Here is a 17,090-nt window from a genome sequence, read left to right as displayed (position 1 = left end):
GTGGCTGGTTGGTATGGGACCCAAACCCTTGACTTTGGTGTTATAACAACGTGCTCTAACCAATATTTGCAGATACTTAACAAGTTGAGTATCCCTAATCTGAAAACCTGAAATCCAAAATGCTCCAATGAATGAGCATTTCCTCTGAGTGTCATGTCAGTTTTGGATTTTGGAGCATTTTGGACTTTGGATTTTTGGATTAGGGATGCTCATACAGTGCTGACATTAGAATTATTTTAGTTAGGCTACAATCTGTGACTTGTTAGGAAGAATCTCATTTGGTAAAATTTGCAGTTAGACTTTCACACTTTAGATGTTTGTAATACTGCCCTAATACATTTTATTCCACATAGGGAGAACCATGCTTCTTTCCATATGATTACTTCTATTAAAACACATCAGGAATTATTTCCTTAGTACCTATAAGTGACAAAAGGTGATGTATTACATTTTGAATATCAGCTTTTCAAACAACCAGAATAACCTTATCGCAAAAAGAAGGATTTTATATACTGTACACTGTCATCTGATATTTATCTATTATAGTGTTCTAAGTATTCTATATGTAGTAACATACTCAATGATCACAACAGCCCTGTGAGGTAAGTACAACAATATGGGGATCACAATAGATGGAAAATGAAATGCAAAGGGAATGACTACCTTGATCACAGTTACACAGCGACTGAGTGGCAGACTGATTGTGGAGCTTGCCCCTAACCACTATACTGCACTGCCTCTGTGAACAGAAGGACCTGCTGACAATGTTGATAATCTTATATCATTTCTGCCAAGGTTCTGTCGGCTCTGCGGCAGCAGCAGTGACAAAAGCATTTTCCAGAAATAAGTCATTGGAGAATGAGAAATGAAGAGTAGCCTCTTTTTTTCTTTTGGAAGCTATGGTGCTTTAGAATAAATAGATACTGACACTCTTAAGTTGAACAAAGTGGTAATGCTCTGCTCGCTCGGTAATAAGAAACTGGAAGCTGAGAGCTTCTCTATAAAGAGGTCCCCAACCTATGACTGAGTTTTAGATTCATGGACAGACCTAGAAGTGAAATGAAAAAGCCAGAACCTGGATAATTTTCCATTCCAATTATTTCCTGAGGTGAAGCTGTCAAGCTTTCAGAAACAAATATATTAATTATATGGAAGGTATTTTTGGAAATATGGACACAAAACAAGCTAATATCTTACCAAAGCACAATCCCATCACCAACAGCTTTGAACAGGTCATCGGTATTTGGGTTCATTGGTATAACATGTCTGCAATCAGGATCATTTTCCAAAGCTTTGTTTATCCAGTTAACAAAAGCATATTTTTCTTCCTCTAAAATTATGTTAAGTAACAAAAAATTAGTGCATGGTCTAGGTTAAATATTTGCCTCCAAAGCCTAAAACAGTTGTACAGTACTGCTGAAAGTTAATGTGTCACAAACATGTGCTTATCCTCTTTGGAAACCCAGACACTGGAATGCAACACAGTGGCTATTAGGAATTACAAAATTAACAAAAAAAATAGAGCAGGTTAACTGATCCTTAGAGAAGTTAGTTACAAAATCCTTTAAAAATTACATTTGTATTACTGTAGAACTTCACTGTAATAAAGCCTATTATTACACTTATTGAATTGTGTCCCTTGTAAGCTAACAAAGTCATACAATGAACACCTATAATGCCCAAGTACAAATACAAGTCACGAAGAACTTCTACTGCACTCTTAAATAGAAGGAAATGCTTTTCTACAGCCCTTCCTTGTCATTATGGCATCCACCCTACCTATTAGTTCATTGTATTAACCTAATGCACGTTAAACTATTACCTGAGTAAGAATGCTGTGTTCCTTCACTGGACAACTCTGAAGTTCCTCCCAGAGCACAAATCCCTTCTTTCCTGTTGATTGCTTTGCGGAAGGTTTTGGCAATATCACTGCTTTTTACCTCTTGAAAAATCTATTAATTAAAATAATTTTGTTGATCCACAATTAATTTTAAATCAGGCACAACAATAAACACATTTATTTTCTTTTATAACTTGATCACCTACATTTTATCCATAGGTGATGTGTTAAGATATATGGAAAATTTGGCTTGAGTTTTTGAAATGCTAAACAAGTACTACAATACTACTGCTGAAAACAAAGCGGCCAGAAAGTCAATTGCACACACTTGTCAAGAACATTAAGCGCTGCATGCATTGAATCCACTTTAAGCTAAAAACTAGTGTGGTTCAGAGGCACATGTAAATCTGTTAATTTTTAAGGAACAAAGACGTCTGTGTTCTTTTCCTGGAAAGAAAAGGCTGAAGGATCCCCCTTCTTTAACCACAATTCTTAGTGCAAAAACAGATAAAAATTTATGACTCAACCAAGAAATTATTTTGTGGTATAATGAAGTAGTTCAGTAAGAGTTCATTCAGTCAAAAGTTACAGAATAAGGTGAAAAAGTGTGTTAAGTTGGCAGAAATAGATAACTATTAAAACTAAAACAACAAAAAAAGAGGTTTTTCAGTGATTGTCTTGTTTGGGCATTTATGAAGTCTAGCTTATCTTCATGGTAAGAAACATGGCTAATGAAGTTACCTTGTGCTTTCTAATTATAAAAAAGCAGGTTGTAACAAAGCAAACTTTGCATCCTAGTATAACCACTCGATTGAATGAATGAACATTCTAAAGGCCCATCTATATATTTCCTAAAAATTGGAATTTACCTGATGCCAGATTTGTTCCTGATCTACCAACGTGCATGGCTAAATTAGCCACCACCGGTAAAACAGGAGCAAGATGTAGTACCTTCATAAAACTTAAATAAAACTCTATAAAACGTATTTATTTATAAACTTTATAAAAATGGTGTTTAGAACCCCATTTAAGTGGGCTTATTAAAAGAAACTAATGGACCTAATGGAAAAGTTGCCGAACAACTCAACGGCCTTTAGTGTAATTGACAAATACAGACACATACCAACACCACAGGGGTGTAGCCTTTGTCTGAGGTTCACAGAATGGCATCACAGTATACATGAGGGTACTTCAAAAGGTTCATGGAAAAATAGAATTGAAAGATAATATAAATATTTCCATGAACTTTTTAAAGTACCCTCGTACTGACTCTTGCTAAGTATCAATAGTGTAGAGCTGACTCAAACGCTCCAGGTAATGTTCAAGTTATTAAAGTATTTTTGCTCACAATCTGATTTTTAAATTCAACTTTGATTTCACTTAATTTTTCTTAAATTTCCAAGCCAAGATTATACAACAGAACAGTTACCTGGGAATGCGGCAAATCCTTAACTGTGATGAATTTTGATCTTATAGGTCACCCTTTGATAAATGCACGTGTTCAGTGAAAAGACAATACTCACTAGTCTACCTCATTCTGAACTCTACTTCATTTAGTAAAACATTGTCCAGTAAGTTAAAATCTGAAAGGTGTGCATTTCCTCATGCCTGACACACTATAAATCACTGCAATGACAAAAAGTGCTACTGCCTCAGAATGAGATGAAAGTTATTTTTCCTGTTATGAATGCTTTTGCCTCAAGGATCATTTACTTGTAAAAGTTAGGTTATTATGATTTTTGATTTGATGATCATAATTTCAGCTGAAACAGAAACCCAAATTTGTATACATCATGGTAAACAAGAATGATTTTTTTAAAAAATGTCTGTTGTATAATATCTTAATGTAATTACTTAGAAGCTCTAGTAAAATTCCTTATGGTTTTGGAATGGTACACAAAAGTGTAATTAAATTTGTGTATTTTCAATTGTCTTGCACCTTCATTTGAAAATGATCTTCATTTTCTAAATATTTTTAAATAAATTATTCCAGCTAAACTATAAATTTCAGGGTTTTTTTCTTTTGTTTTTTAGACTTAAAAAATGATGAGAGAATTGAAGATTTGTGTATCTGTTAAACTGATTCACTATACGAAAATTTTCATTTTACTTTCTACTTTAGTAAAGAAATTGCTGGAGTGGATGATAAAGCTAATTGAGTATAAGCTTTGGCTTAACTAGAATCTCTGAAATCAGAGATAGCACAAAGCCTGGAGTCTTCTCAATGAATCTTTTCAAAGCTGCTTGTTGTGATACTAATGAGCTCACTGTTTTGTGCTGTTTTCCCTCCACGAGGAAAGCTTTGCTTTTTCTGTGAACAAACTCATGGTGTACTCTGCTCAGGAAGCAATATCCACTCTCGTTCTATATATTATTTTCAGCCGCTTTTATGGCACATATATGATTCTTATTCCTTTTATAAGTTTCATGGCCTTTCTCTCAAAGACCCTCAGCAGCCAGCTAACTTCTTTTGACCTCAGAGTTAGCTCAGCACAGGACTTGTGGCCAAACCAAAGCAATCCAGAGGCATATGACCTAAGAAGGAAAGATTTCCAAAAGAATTGCAAAAAAAATACTGACTGGCTTCCAGGGTTTGGGGCTTATTTCCAAAGTAGCAGGTTTGAATTTTTCCTTTTTTGTGGAATCCGTTGTAGGCCTAAAATTAGTAATAATTGGAAAAGAAAATTGCCTTTTTAAAAATAGAAATAACTACCCCAACAACTAACACCTATTATAGCATTTACTATAAGCTTGGCACTGTTCTAAGAACTTTACATATATAGTTATTTAATTCTCTGAGGTTAGGACTATTAATAAAAGTCCTAAAAAGTTTAACAACTTACTACCATTATGCAAGAGCAAGTTTCTCACTGTGGAGATAAGAGTTTAATGCAGCCATCTCTGCTGAAAGAACTATTGTCATACCAGTCTTTAACAGTCAAAGGAAAAAAAAAATCCTATTATCTTGTAAGTATAAAAATACAGTAATTTACTTTTGAAATGTTTAGAAGAAACAAAAACAGGGTATTAAATTTAATTTTCACATTTGAAGTTTACATATAATTTGGGGGCTTTTTTGTGCCCTATATATTTTCTTCTCCCAAATTAACACAAACTGATTTTGTTTGTAGTTTGGTTTGCAATTAACACTTCTTAAGCAGCAATTCAAGTAAAAAACAAAAACCGAACATGCAAGAACATGTTTATTTCTATTTCCTTATGCTAATGCTTGAAAGGAATAACTTCTATTTCTTGGATAACTAAGCTCTACCCATATATTGTTTGATAAATTCTAAGATGTTTCATTGATGACAAAGCAGATGGGAGTGGACAGATATCTGGTTAAACACCCATCTTTCTTTTGGTACAGTCATAGTAGTACCATTCTGAAACTTCAGGCAGGTTACTTTACTGTCCTTCATATTTCAAATTTCTTGAGTAGCAGAGAGTTTACTGGAAAAAGGCATCAATACTCTGTGTAATGTTGGGAAAGTCATTTCCTTTTTCAGGAACCCAAGTTTGTTTCTTTTAATTTGAAAATGAGGGAGTGTAAATATATTGACTCCTTCTAATTCTAAAATGTGTATTTTAACCTAAAATACCCCCGTTAATGTTTTGTTTTTCAAAAAATTCCTGATGTTGCCAAAATTATTATGTATGTTCTTCACTTTTTAAGAATATACTAAGGTAATCACACTTCCTCACTTAAAAGCCACAAAGAGCTATGTGGAAACTGCATTTCAAAATATACAAAATTAAAAATTTCCCCAAGATCATTTTTTCTCCAAAGATACTTTCATAATTTTGTCCTTGACAATACTGGCACACTACAAATATTAATGATTTGGGTCTGTTCTTTCTAGTAGATTAAAAAAAAATTCTGAGTCAAAAATTGTATCAAAAACAACCAATCATCATCACTAACTGCTGGTTTGAGCTGCTTTAAGTCCACAATTAAACATGCAGTCACAAGGGAAGCGAGTGATACACCAGAAGACATGCAAGTGCTCAAATCGCAAGTCAATTGTAACTTACTATTGAACACAGAATTCAAAACAAAAGGCTTTGGCCATAACTGGAGACAAAAACGGTGGGAGGAAATCAGTATTTCAAAAGAAAACCGCAAGAACTATATATCATTATAATCATGACACAAGTTTGCATTTTACAAAAATACCCCCACAAAATGCTATCAGCTGAGTAAGCATCATTACTTAGACAATTTGCTTCTTGAACTCCTGCAGTGTTCTAAAGGAGTTAATTTTAGTCAAAGAGAATATACCAGAATTTCACTTGCTATAGTGAGCCATGGTTACTGATGGGAGTATATCTTATCATTTCAGCTCTCTTGGGGCAAAAATAAGCCATGGAAAAGGAGGATAGGAGTGCTTGGAAGTTTGTGATAAATATTAGGCACTATAAATATTATAAATATAAGCAAAAATAAATATATGATAAATATTAGGCACTAATTTGCTTAAGATCTTATTAGACATTAGATCTTATTAGACATTTCTGAAAGGAAAGTCTAGTAAGATCTAGTCAGACTCAGCCTTAGGTTAATAATAAATAAATAAATAAAATATTAAAGGTGTTCTTAATAGAGGAAAGAAGCAACAGCTATTATTTAATGTGTATCTCAAATATCGTGTCAATAAATACAAACTGAAAAATGGCGTAAGTCTAGAAAATGTAGAGCTCCCTTGCTAGAAGCTAAAAAAGTTAGTCTTCGAGAAAGAAATACATGCCACACATCCATTCTCCAGGCATTGAGTCTGGAACACTGAAGTAGGTGCTTAGAGGGTAGAAGAATTAGGAAATCAGACCCTAACCTTGAGGAGTATTTAATGATACTAGAGAAGAAAAGAAAAATTTTAAATGCCTCTCCCAATGGACTAAAAAGATATGCTTCTAACTTTTAATTATCAAAATTATCATCCTAGAGAAAACGATACAGTAAAATACCACTACCACAAGAGCAGGAAACATCTTTTTAATCAGAAAGTTCAACTCAGGAAGCTTCCAAGACTGTGAGTCAGGGTGTGTCATTAAAATTTTGGAGCACATGGTTCACCACTGGAGGGAGAAAGAACACTTCAAGGATGTCATTTAGCACCTTGAAAAATGCCCTTTAATGATGCCCCCAAAGGAGATGGTTCACCTTATATGGCGAGCATCGTGCTATATCTTTGTTTCTGTCAATGTTCTTCTCACTTTTTTTGTTAAGATATTCTACTGGCTAAAAGAACTAACTAAATTTAGGGATTGGGATGACAGGAATGTTATTAGTTATAACAGTACTAATATGATATATTTAGGAACTTAATATAATAGTACTTATTACTATAAGATCTCAATAGACACAGGAACAACCATTACTTCTAAAAATCGTGAATTTTCACATACTTACGTAAACAAATTCGTCAAAACTTATCTTCCCATCTTTATTCCTGTCACCATCCAGCATGAGTTTTTGAATAATTTCTCTCACTTTATATCCTGGTAATGGCATATTAGCTTCCTTGAAAAGCTCATGGAGTTCATAGTCACAAATGAATCCATTGCTGTTGAGATCTTTGTAAAAAGTGAGAAGAAACAAAAAAGGAAAAAAAAAATTAGGAGAAATAAGTTAACTTATTAAAACTATTTTCCTTCATTTGAGGCTCAGTTCCTAAGCTCACCTAAATCCAATCTTTTCTTGTTGTGTGGAACCTAAGGTTGTTTGAAAGGGAGATGCAAGTTTTAACTGAAAGAGCAAGGTTTTAATCACGTATCTTATATTTTAAAAAGTGTATAAGTAGCTTCACTTAAAAATAGCATCCCTAATTTTAAGAAAGCATAGTTGTTTAATAAAATTGTTGTTAAATCATGGGGCTAAAAAGACTTTAAAAATAATTAATAGATTGTATACCAACAAAACAGTGCAGTAATATAAAACAATTTTTACTGTAACTATTTAGGATGTTTATATTTCTTATTCTTTCATTGGTCTAAAATAGTTTTATGAATTAATGCTGATTATATTTCAAAACACCTGAAATTAAGCAACCACCTTCAGTGCAATTTTTTAAGGAGTTAATGTAAACAAACATTAATCCAAGACAAATATAGAGTTCACATAAATAAACACAGTACTGAATAAAAGCAGTACTGTGACTCCATACTCACAGTATAACATGACTCCATAAATAATCTTTTTATTTTTTGTGCTACTGTAGCTTTAACAGAATATGTATCAAAGTGCTGATTAAATGAATGATGCTTATTCTGAAACTGTTAAAAATGTGGGGGGGGGGAAACTTATTGATGACCAAAAGTTAATTTATAGAGAAAGAAGGCTAACGTCCTAAGGATTGTAACCACTTTGGTATATATTTTTTTGTGAATAAAGCTTGACTTTCACCAGCAATTTCAAATACCCACTGTTCCTTAATGTTTTTTATTCCTTAGGTCTGCCTTTCACATGTAAGTTTAATTATAATAGAAGGAAACAATCTGAATAGAGAAATGACTCAAGATGACCACAACACCATTCAAGGAAATGTATTTGACACATTACTTAACTCTGTACCAGGTACTGTTCTTGGGACTGGGAATACCATAGCCAACAAAAGAAAGTTTGGGCTCTCAAGGAGTTCACATTCTAATGGCAAATAATAAACATATAACATGAGGTATGACTACAAAACATAATGTAATATAACAATATAATATAATATAATAATATAAGTACTATGAAGAAAAATAAAGCAGAGTAAGGGGTTAGACTTGGGCTACTGTGCCCCCCGCCCAGCACATGTCTGGAGACATTTTGATTGCCACAACTGCGGTGGGGAAAGTGGCCAGAGAGAGGATGCTCCTGGCGTACAGTGGGTAGAGGCCAGAGATGCTGGTAAATACGATGCATATGATCCCCATTGCGTAACACAGAATTACGCAGCTGAACGTGTCAATAGTACTGAAGCTGAGTAACCCCAGATTACAGTGACACTGGGCACAGGAATTGTGGTGGTGCTGTTTAGACAGAATGGTCAAGGAAGGCCACTTTGAGGAGGTTATAGCTGAACGAAGATTTGCATGAGGTGAGGGAGCAAATCATGTGGATATCTGGGGGAAGAGATTTCAGGTAGAGGAAATAGCAAATGCAAAATCCATGATGCAGAAGTGTGTCTGGTATGTTTTAGGAACAGTGAAGATCTAGTATGATGAGCAGAGTGAACAAGGGACAACGTGAGAGAAAAGGCCAGGGAGCTGATCATATAAGCTCTTCTAGGACATAGTTTGGATTTTTTTCTAAGTGTGATCTATGTGTAATTCATACTAGCCAATTTTTTTGTCAATTACTAAAATATTAAGTATCATACATAAAAGCATTTCACCAGTACTTTGAAAGCTAATGAAATTCTATATTTAGTTTTAATGCAGTACACTTCTAAAGTCAAATATTCTTAAACATTGATTACTGCATTTTAAAGCTATCAATTAAATATCTGTACTTTAAAAATATCAATCACAAAGTATTCAACACTTCTGAATATCACTTATATTTCCTTCAAGGTAAAGCATGTAATTTCCCTAGGGCATATCTTCACTTTCTTTGCTTTGAATTTGTAAAAGGTCATAATGCATCAAACTCTTCATTTTTACATATAAAGTGTTTATATGTAGAAATCAATCCAGCAACATCTGCATTAGTTAAAAAGAACAAAGTAATCCACATGCCACTATGGCAGAACCTCAGTAACTCTTGATGTATGAAACTTTTGGGTTTGAATACACCTGCTCCTGTGCAGATACTAATCTGTTTCTCCCATTTTCCTTATAAAGTTAAAATGGAGCTCAGTACTTGGGAGCAAGTGTGGCATAGTGAAAGATGCACAGTAGAGTGAAGGGACACCCAGTGCAAGTAATGTGATACAGGATCAAATTTTATCTTGGCTACTGATTTGCACAAGTCACCTCTCCACGCCTTAGTTTTCTCATCTGTAAAAGGAATGCTTTGAACTACATGATCTCTAAAGTCCTTTCTCGGCTCTATCACACACTGATTTCAAATCAGAATACAAAGGACTTCACAACTCACCCCCATTTTTAAAAATTGGAGATAGAATCTTAATGTATATTAAAAACAGATATAGAGTGATAACATTCTGATCGCTACTATACATTATTACCTAAATATAATATTCTTTCATTTTTATGGTATCTTTGGAGAAAGAGATAGCTCATTCCTTTTAACTATCAAAACTTTGTCCACTTTAGTGGTTTTTGATAGAAAAATATCTTTAAATGTATTCTACTTTTTTTTGACTACTGAAATGACATATCTGAGCATAATTTAATCTTTTGTTATTGACTCCAGTTTAGACTGAAATATATAACAGGTACTTAGTAATTGTTCTTTTTGTATTATCAGTGATATAATAGCAGGGGAAGGTAGAGATGTTTTAAACTAAGTACTGAAGAACTACAATGGATTCAAAGCTATGTGAAACTGAAAAAGGCTTTGGGAGTCTATCTGGTGGTTTATTTGTATTAGGTAGAAATAGAAGTTTGGGTAACAGGGAGAACTACCATTTGCATGAACCCTCTCCGAAATAAACTCTCTTGAGCATTAATTAGAAGACAGCTCACTGATGTGATTAAAAGATGCCAGGAAGTAGCTACCCTGAAATATAACTAACATAAAATAACCACATGTGGAAACTCCATTTCGAAGTAAGGGTAGTAATAACAGATGCTTTTAGTAAGGGAAAGGAAAATTTCAAAGGGGGTTGAGGGAATAAGAATTTGTCATTACATGACAATCTTCCTTATTAGGATGCAAATCTCTTGATATAGATTCTTTTAAAGCTTTTTATTTCTCACCCCAACACGTAGCACAATGCCTTGCATATGATAAGCAATGGAAAAAAATTATTTTTGTAGAATCATTGGTTCTCAAGTATTGACCAGGGAAAGAATGCTCTAACCCTAGATGAGCACTGTAAAAACAAAACTAAACGACAATGACAAAAAATACAGAAATAGCACTAAAAGACTGAATGGCAATTCATCAGGAAACCAAAACTTGACAGAAATATCCCTTAAATAACATTCAATCTCATTCCCTTTGTTCTATTCCTGTCTCCACCCAGCAGCCTTGAGATCTGTAATTTGGTTTTCTAAGTGAACACGCCCACCAAGGAGGGCCTAAGTTGACAACCAGTGATGGCTGTCAGGTCAGGACGTTTCTCTCCAAGTGTAGAAACCTGCTTTGGCTTTATTAAACCGTACCATGTGCACTTGTTTAGCATGAGTCACCCTCCAGAGCAAACTGAGCACCTACTCTGGGCAGGCACTGAGCTAGATACCAAAGGTACAGAAATGAAGCAGACAGAAGCCCTGGGTCTTACTTGAAACTGTGGCTTCAAAATCCTGGTAAAATTTTGTGTCTCTTGGGATATCTATCCTTTATCTTTCCTGAGATGAGAACATGTCTCATCTTTTAAAAGTTTTACGTATGCTGCTATTTTTCCACATTTTATCAGCAGTTGTTAGTCCAGCTTACACTAACTCCCATGATAAAAGGCATTTTAGTGTTTAGTACTAGTAAATCATACCAAGCCTTTTCTTAGTGTTCCTAAATCATATATTTTGAATAAAACAATTTCAATTTCAATATGAAGGCAGAGGGAGCCTAAAAAGGCGGCTAGCAATTAATTTTACAAAATCTCCCAGCTGGTAAAGTACTTGAAAGACAAAAGAGCATGCAATTATTTTTAAAGAGTTTTATGCTAATTTTATTTCCAATCCCCAGTCAAAAAAAACAAAAACACATCCTTAAACAATATCGGGGATGTAATATACTTTGGAAGGCGAAAAAATGAGGTAGCATAATGGCTTTTTAGAAAGCTTCCATCTCATCAGTGACAATATTAACCAGGAGCTTAAAACTGTGTTTGATGGTGAACCTTTCCTACTCTGAATTTTGACAGAAACAGGAGAATTTAATAATAAACCGGCCCAAAAAACACAGACCTAGATTGAAAGCAGTTTTAACAACTGGAAACTAAAATCACAACCATCAGGCATGATGGCAGTCCTTTATTTTTCATTAAAGCTGCCAATATTCTGGAACCCCTTTCTGGCTTCCTTGCAACTTCGCCATTAACTATACATTGGCATGGGGTGGAAAAGGCTCTGCAATTGGAAGACTCGTCTGTTCCAGCATGGTATTTTCAACTAGTTGACAAAGTAGATATGTATTATCACGCAGCTTATGTCATCCAGAGCAGTCTTCATGTTTCTGCCAGCACATGTCTGAGCTTTAGGATTCAGCCAATTTGGTCAGTATGGGTAGGTAGACTTCGACAAGCAGCAGGAAAAAAGACACTTCACCTAACCACTGAACGAAGTTTTGGCAAAAAGTAAAGGGCTAAATTTCAACCAATCGATCAAGTGTTCTGATTTTTTGGTTTTTTGTTTGTAAAGAAAAAAATCACTATACTCTCTCTCTCTCCACATGCAGGTTCACATCTGCATTTTGTTTTAAAGGAAACTTCATTATTCTCTTTTACCAAGTATTATTTTAAATGCCAGTTAACTCCCACAATACCCTCCGCCAAGTAACTTTAAAGTAAATAAACTTATTCTACAGCCATGTTCCTGCAGAAGTTTGAATCACACCAAGAATGCCTGTCCTTAAAAGGAAATGTTTTCCCTCCCCTTGCATCCTGTTATTTAAGCTATTTTAAGCACTTGTCTGGAGAAAGCTGAGCCAGAATTCAAGTGGTTTTGATTTCAGCTGCTGTTTTACACTGCCCTTGTCCAGGTGGTATGTGGTGCAATCTATCACTTCAAACACATCTTTTGGGGTGCTACTTTGTTTTACAAATCTGACAATAAGAAAGACTGGGATTTCCTTTGACCTTCAAGCTGTGTATGAGTATGGGTTTGTGTTTTGCTTTAACCATCCTTGAATCTGGCTAAAGCTGGTGTCTTTCTTTATAAAGAGGTCGCATATTGTGTGCCCTCATGTGCAACACACATGCGACTGCTTTATTAACCCAATCTGGACAGTGCTCATTAGGACTTAAAGAAGAAAACCAATCAAGTGCAGATGCGTATCCTTTCAGAAAAGCTAGGTTTAAAAGTTCGATTTAGTTTGAAAAATATATTCCACAAATTTTTTGCACTAAAGAAATGACAAAAGGAATCTATATGTCTAACAATAATGGGTTTACACACACACATGCACACATGCACATGGGTGTGTGCACACACATGCACCCACACATATACAATTTTGAATGCCCATGAAAACTCACAAAATATTGATTTAAAAGACTTGGCCAAAAGGCTTGTGCAGAAGAATTTAGATTATATTCCTTCTTAAGATCTAAGCAGTAAAGTCAAGCTTTCATTAGACATTAAAACTTTAGGAAAGGCAGCTGCTAAACATCTCCAGATGCTTAGCTAAACATGGGGTTTGCCATTCATAGCTTATACCACGTGAGGTAGCTCACTTCAGCAAATATAAGATGCAGTTTAATGAGTCCCAGCTAAGGGTAGACTAGAGGTTGCTATATCAGAGTTCATCCTAATAATGGATTCCCAGAGGTGGAGGTCAAGTGTGGCTGAAGGATGGACAAGTTTACAGGGCTGAGACCAAGCAATGAAAAAGACTGTTTAGCAATCTTTTCAAACTAAAAATTTCCATAAGTTTGGCCATCACTTTTCACCTGCTGCCACTCTCCCATTTTAAGAAGATATACATACCTACATATCCACTCACACAAAGCACTTACATGCTCACATGAACACGTGTGTGCTTTCACCCACGCGCCTACATGTGAACTCTTACTATCTTCCACACCGTTAAACATGGCTATCAGACTATCCCAAGACCTCCACTGCTCATATTGCATAGATAATTAACCAGATGGCACAATGGAAGAGCACTGGTTAGCTTATTTTGTTTTTAGTTGGGCTACAGTTTTTATTTTTTAGGGCATAATCATACAAATATGCACTGGTATAGTTTTATTGAATACTAAAAGTAAATTAAACTAAACCACCATGTTTTTTGTGGCATCAGCCTGAGGTGGTTTTTATATACTAGAGAATATCAAGTAATTTGAAACAACTCAACTTCCTGGGATGAGAGAAATCTGGTACAGCTACAATCACCACAACCAAAAGTTTTTGGCTTAGTTTGGTGGGTAACCTCAAAGGAATACACCCACACTATTCCTAGTCGTTTAAGAAACTCCATTATTCTTTTCAGAAGTGCTGAGTTCGTGTTTAAAAAAAGCTCAGTAGAGACTACTTTGGAAAAGAAAAAACGTCCGATTTAAAAGCAAGTGTTTGCAGGACTAAAGCAAACTTGGAAAGATTCACATTACTTGTCATAAAGACAAATTTGTGTAATCATCCAAATGACTGCTAGCTTCCACAGCAAGATTAAAATCTAAGAATGTGAAAGAAATTGTCTATCTGGTAAAATATTTACTGGCTAAATGTTTTATTTATTATTCTTTAGAAAGAAATTATGCAGTATTGAAGCATTTAAATTAAAACAGAAACATTATGAAGTAAGAAAAAATGAGAGCGAAGGTTTCTGCTATCCCAGTGGGAAATACTGGAAGCAATTGTTGAGAAAATTAAAATAATGATGAGAGTTTGGAGCTTAAAATGAAGCAGGTGCAGAAAGTGAGTGAAAGAAGAACTTTAAATTCTAATACTCAATTTATTGCTAGTAAAGAGAGTTTCAAAGCACGATTAATTGATTGGACAAAACCTATGATTAGTGGTAATTACAGATATTTTCTCCACACACTATGATTTTGCTGAATTTCTAAGGAGATAATCAAGGCTATTATTGTTAATAGATGGGGGAAATCATATAATGATTTCCATATTTTGTCACAATTGAACTGAGACAAAGTAGTCCTCCCTACTCTCTATTCCCCCCAAAATAGGAAACAATTGTCCTTGACAAGAAAATAAGTAATAGAGCCTGTTTTTAAAACAAAGTTTCCCTAAATGAAAAAGAAAAAAAATCCACAACACTTTTGACAATTGCCTGAGTGTTCTGTAACTAACGACAACTAAAAACTACAAGGATTTTTAAGGAAAATCAAAAGACTCAGCTGGACCTTTAAATGAGTTTCTAAAAGACATTCTGCACACAAACCTTTACTATGCTGAAAAATATATATAAATTTTATGTGCTACAATGTAATAGCTGAAACCTTTAATAATAAATTCCACTGTAGTGAAAATCTTCATAACAAAGGCTCTTTGAATGTATAGTTGATAATGACAAATCCCAGTACATCAAAAGACTATGTATAGTTCCTTGGGATTCAATTAATTAAATATTTATTGAGAACCTAACTTGTACAACACTGCTAGATACTGAGCAGGGAATAAAGAAGAATAATATTTAGAACAGGCAGAAATTTTGTACTCCAGAATTCTTATTTACAGCATATGGTAATAAGAGTCTGCACAGTTTAGGAACATATGCCTGCTAGGGAATTCAATAAGACAAATGGTCCAGTCTCCTGCCTTTGGGACTTTGTTTGCCTGCCCTAAGCTCTACTTAAACAACAGTTCCACAATGATCTTTCTTTGCAGTCAAACCTCTGATTGATCCCTCATTACAGTTTAACCCTCCTTCCTCCATGGAGATAATTGGTCAACTCTTTATATCACTAAGCTTTTAAGGAGCAAAAGCTTTCTTACTGATAAACGTATTTCAAGTCTTATCAAGCTAACAATATCTGAATTAGCTTTAATTTTTAAGAAATATTACACATCAATATTTCCAAGATGCTGCACATGAAGGCAAGGCCTGTATTCAACTACAAACATTTTTATTTTTTTTCTTGCAGCTGTCTGGCACGGGGATCCGAACCCGGGACCTTGGTGTTATAAAGCCACGCTCTAACCAGCTGAGCTAACCAGCCAGCCCCTTCAACTATAAACATTTATTTGAGGAGGTAAGGCACTAGAGATTAAACAAAAACATTAATAAGGACATGGTCCTTACCCCAACATTAGAAACAAATTAAGCTGCCCGCAACACTGAAAGATGAATATAAATAAAACAGGAGTTTTAAAGGAAATGTATTCCTAAAACAATTATGGTAAGATTACATCTAGAAAATAATGAGAGGGAGATATTAAAAAATAAGTAAAAAATTTCTTGCAGACAAGAGCTCACTTGCTGTTTTTCATAATCAATTCAATGTCAGACTATGTAGTACTCTTTTTATAGTAAGTGGTATCTACACAAGTTAATTATCTGCTTCTTTTATACACACACACACACACACACAATCGTGTTAGATTCAGGACTATTTGGTATTTTTCTAGTTAGAATTCTGATGGGATTATGAATAGTCACTCTGGCTGGGGGTCAGTATTCTTCCCAAGGTATGCTGTCACTATTAGATGCCTTTGTAGGAAATGTTGATCATAAAAATATGGGAATAGAGATGTGTACTTCCTCACTTTTTACCAATGCGATTTTCAACACAAGTCTAATAGTAAATTCTGATTTAAATAACAAATCATTATGATCTAACTTTATACTCTTTAGTCAAGGAGATACTGAATAATAATAGTCCACTTCCTTAAGCACATGTTGACTCATGTGAGTAATATACATCAATAGTAAGTTCTTCCCCTGTTTTCTCATTATCTTCTACAGACTTGACCAGAGCACTGAAATTTGGAATGTAAATACTATATACTGCTTCCATAGTTGCTCAGTTGTAAGACATGTTATACGATGTTAAAGAATAAACCAAATGGCATGCTGTGCCTTCCCATCTTATATTGATGCTATTGTTTAATGTGAGAAGGTAGACCAATGTGCATTATCCAAAGGCACAGAAGATCCATGAAAGAGGCAATAAAGCCAAGCTAATTAGGGAAGGGCAATAATGTTTTCAGGGGTCTCGCATCCCTTTGAAAATATGGTAAAAGTTTTAAACCATTTCTTCAGAAAAATATGATACACAAAATACAATAATAACACAAAATTTGCTATAAAAATTCCAGGAGCCATAGCAGCTGCCAGTTAAGGACTTGGACTCTGGGCTAAAAACCCATGACATACTAGATATAATTACAAATAATACAATTTTAAGTGTGGCTTTAAAACTTTATCCCATCTATTTTAACTAACTTGCCCTGAGGCAACTTTTTAGAGAAATAACTTTGGGACCAAATAAAGGTTGTTTTACTATAGTTATAC

General features: G+C 34.5%; 1 protein-coding gene across 2 annotated transcripts in view; it reads right to left on the bottom strand.

Annotated features, from left to right (window-relative positions):
- The window catches only part of PLS3 (plastin 3), a 72,912-nt gene that overhangs the window by 15,375 nt on the left and 40,447 nt on the right, over positions 1-17,090 (bottom strand). For both annotated transcript variants that reach the window (XM_063083164.1, XM_063083163.1), the window contains 3 exons: positions 7,251-7,414; positions 1,823-1,952; positions 1,198-1,330 (listed from right to left, as the gene is read on the bottom strand). In XM_063083164.1, coding sequence (XP_062939234.1) covers positions 1,198-1,330; positions 1,823-1,952; positions 7,251-7,414 — 427 coding nt within the window. The remainder of the gene's footprint in view (positions 1-1,197; positions 1,331-1,822; positions 1,953-7,250; positions 7,415-17,090) is intronic.

This window comes from Cynocephalus volans, chromosome X (assembly GCF_027409185.1).
Source record: "Cynocephalus volans isolate mCynVol1 chromosome X, mCynVol1.pri, whole genome shotgun sequence".
Lineage (NCBI taxonomy): Eukaryota > Metazoa > Chordata > Mammalia > Dermoptera > Cynocephalidae > Cynocephalus > Cynocephalus volans.
The sequence above is the reverse complement of the archived record's forward strand: the minus strand, read 5'-3'. Positions and strand labels throughout refer to the sequence as shown.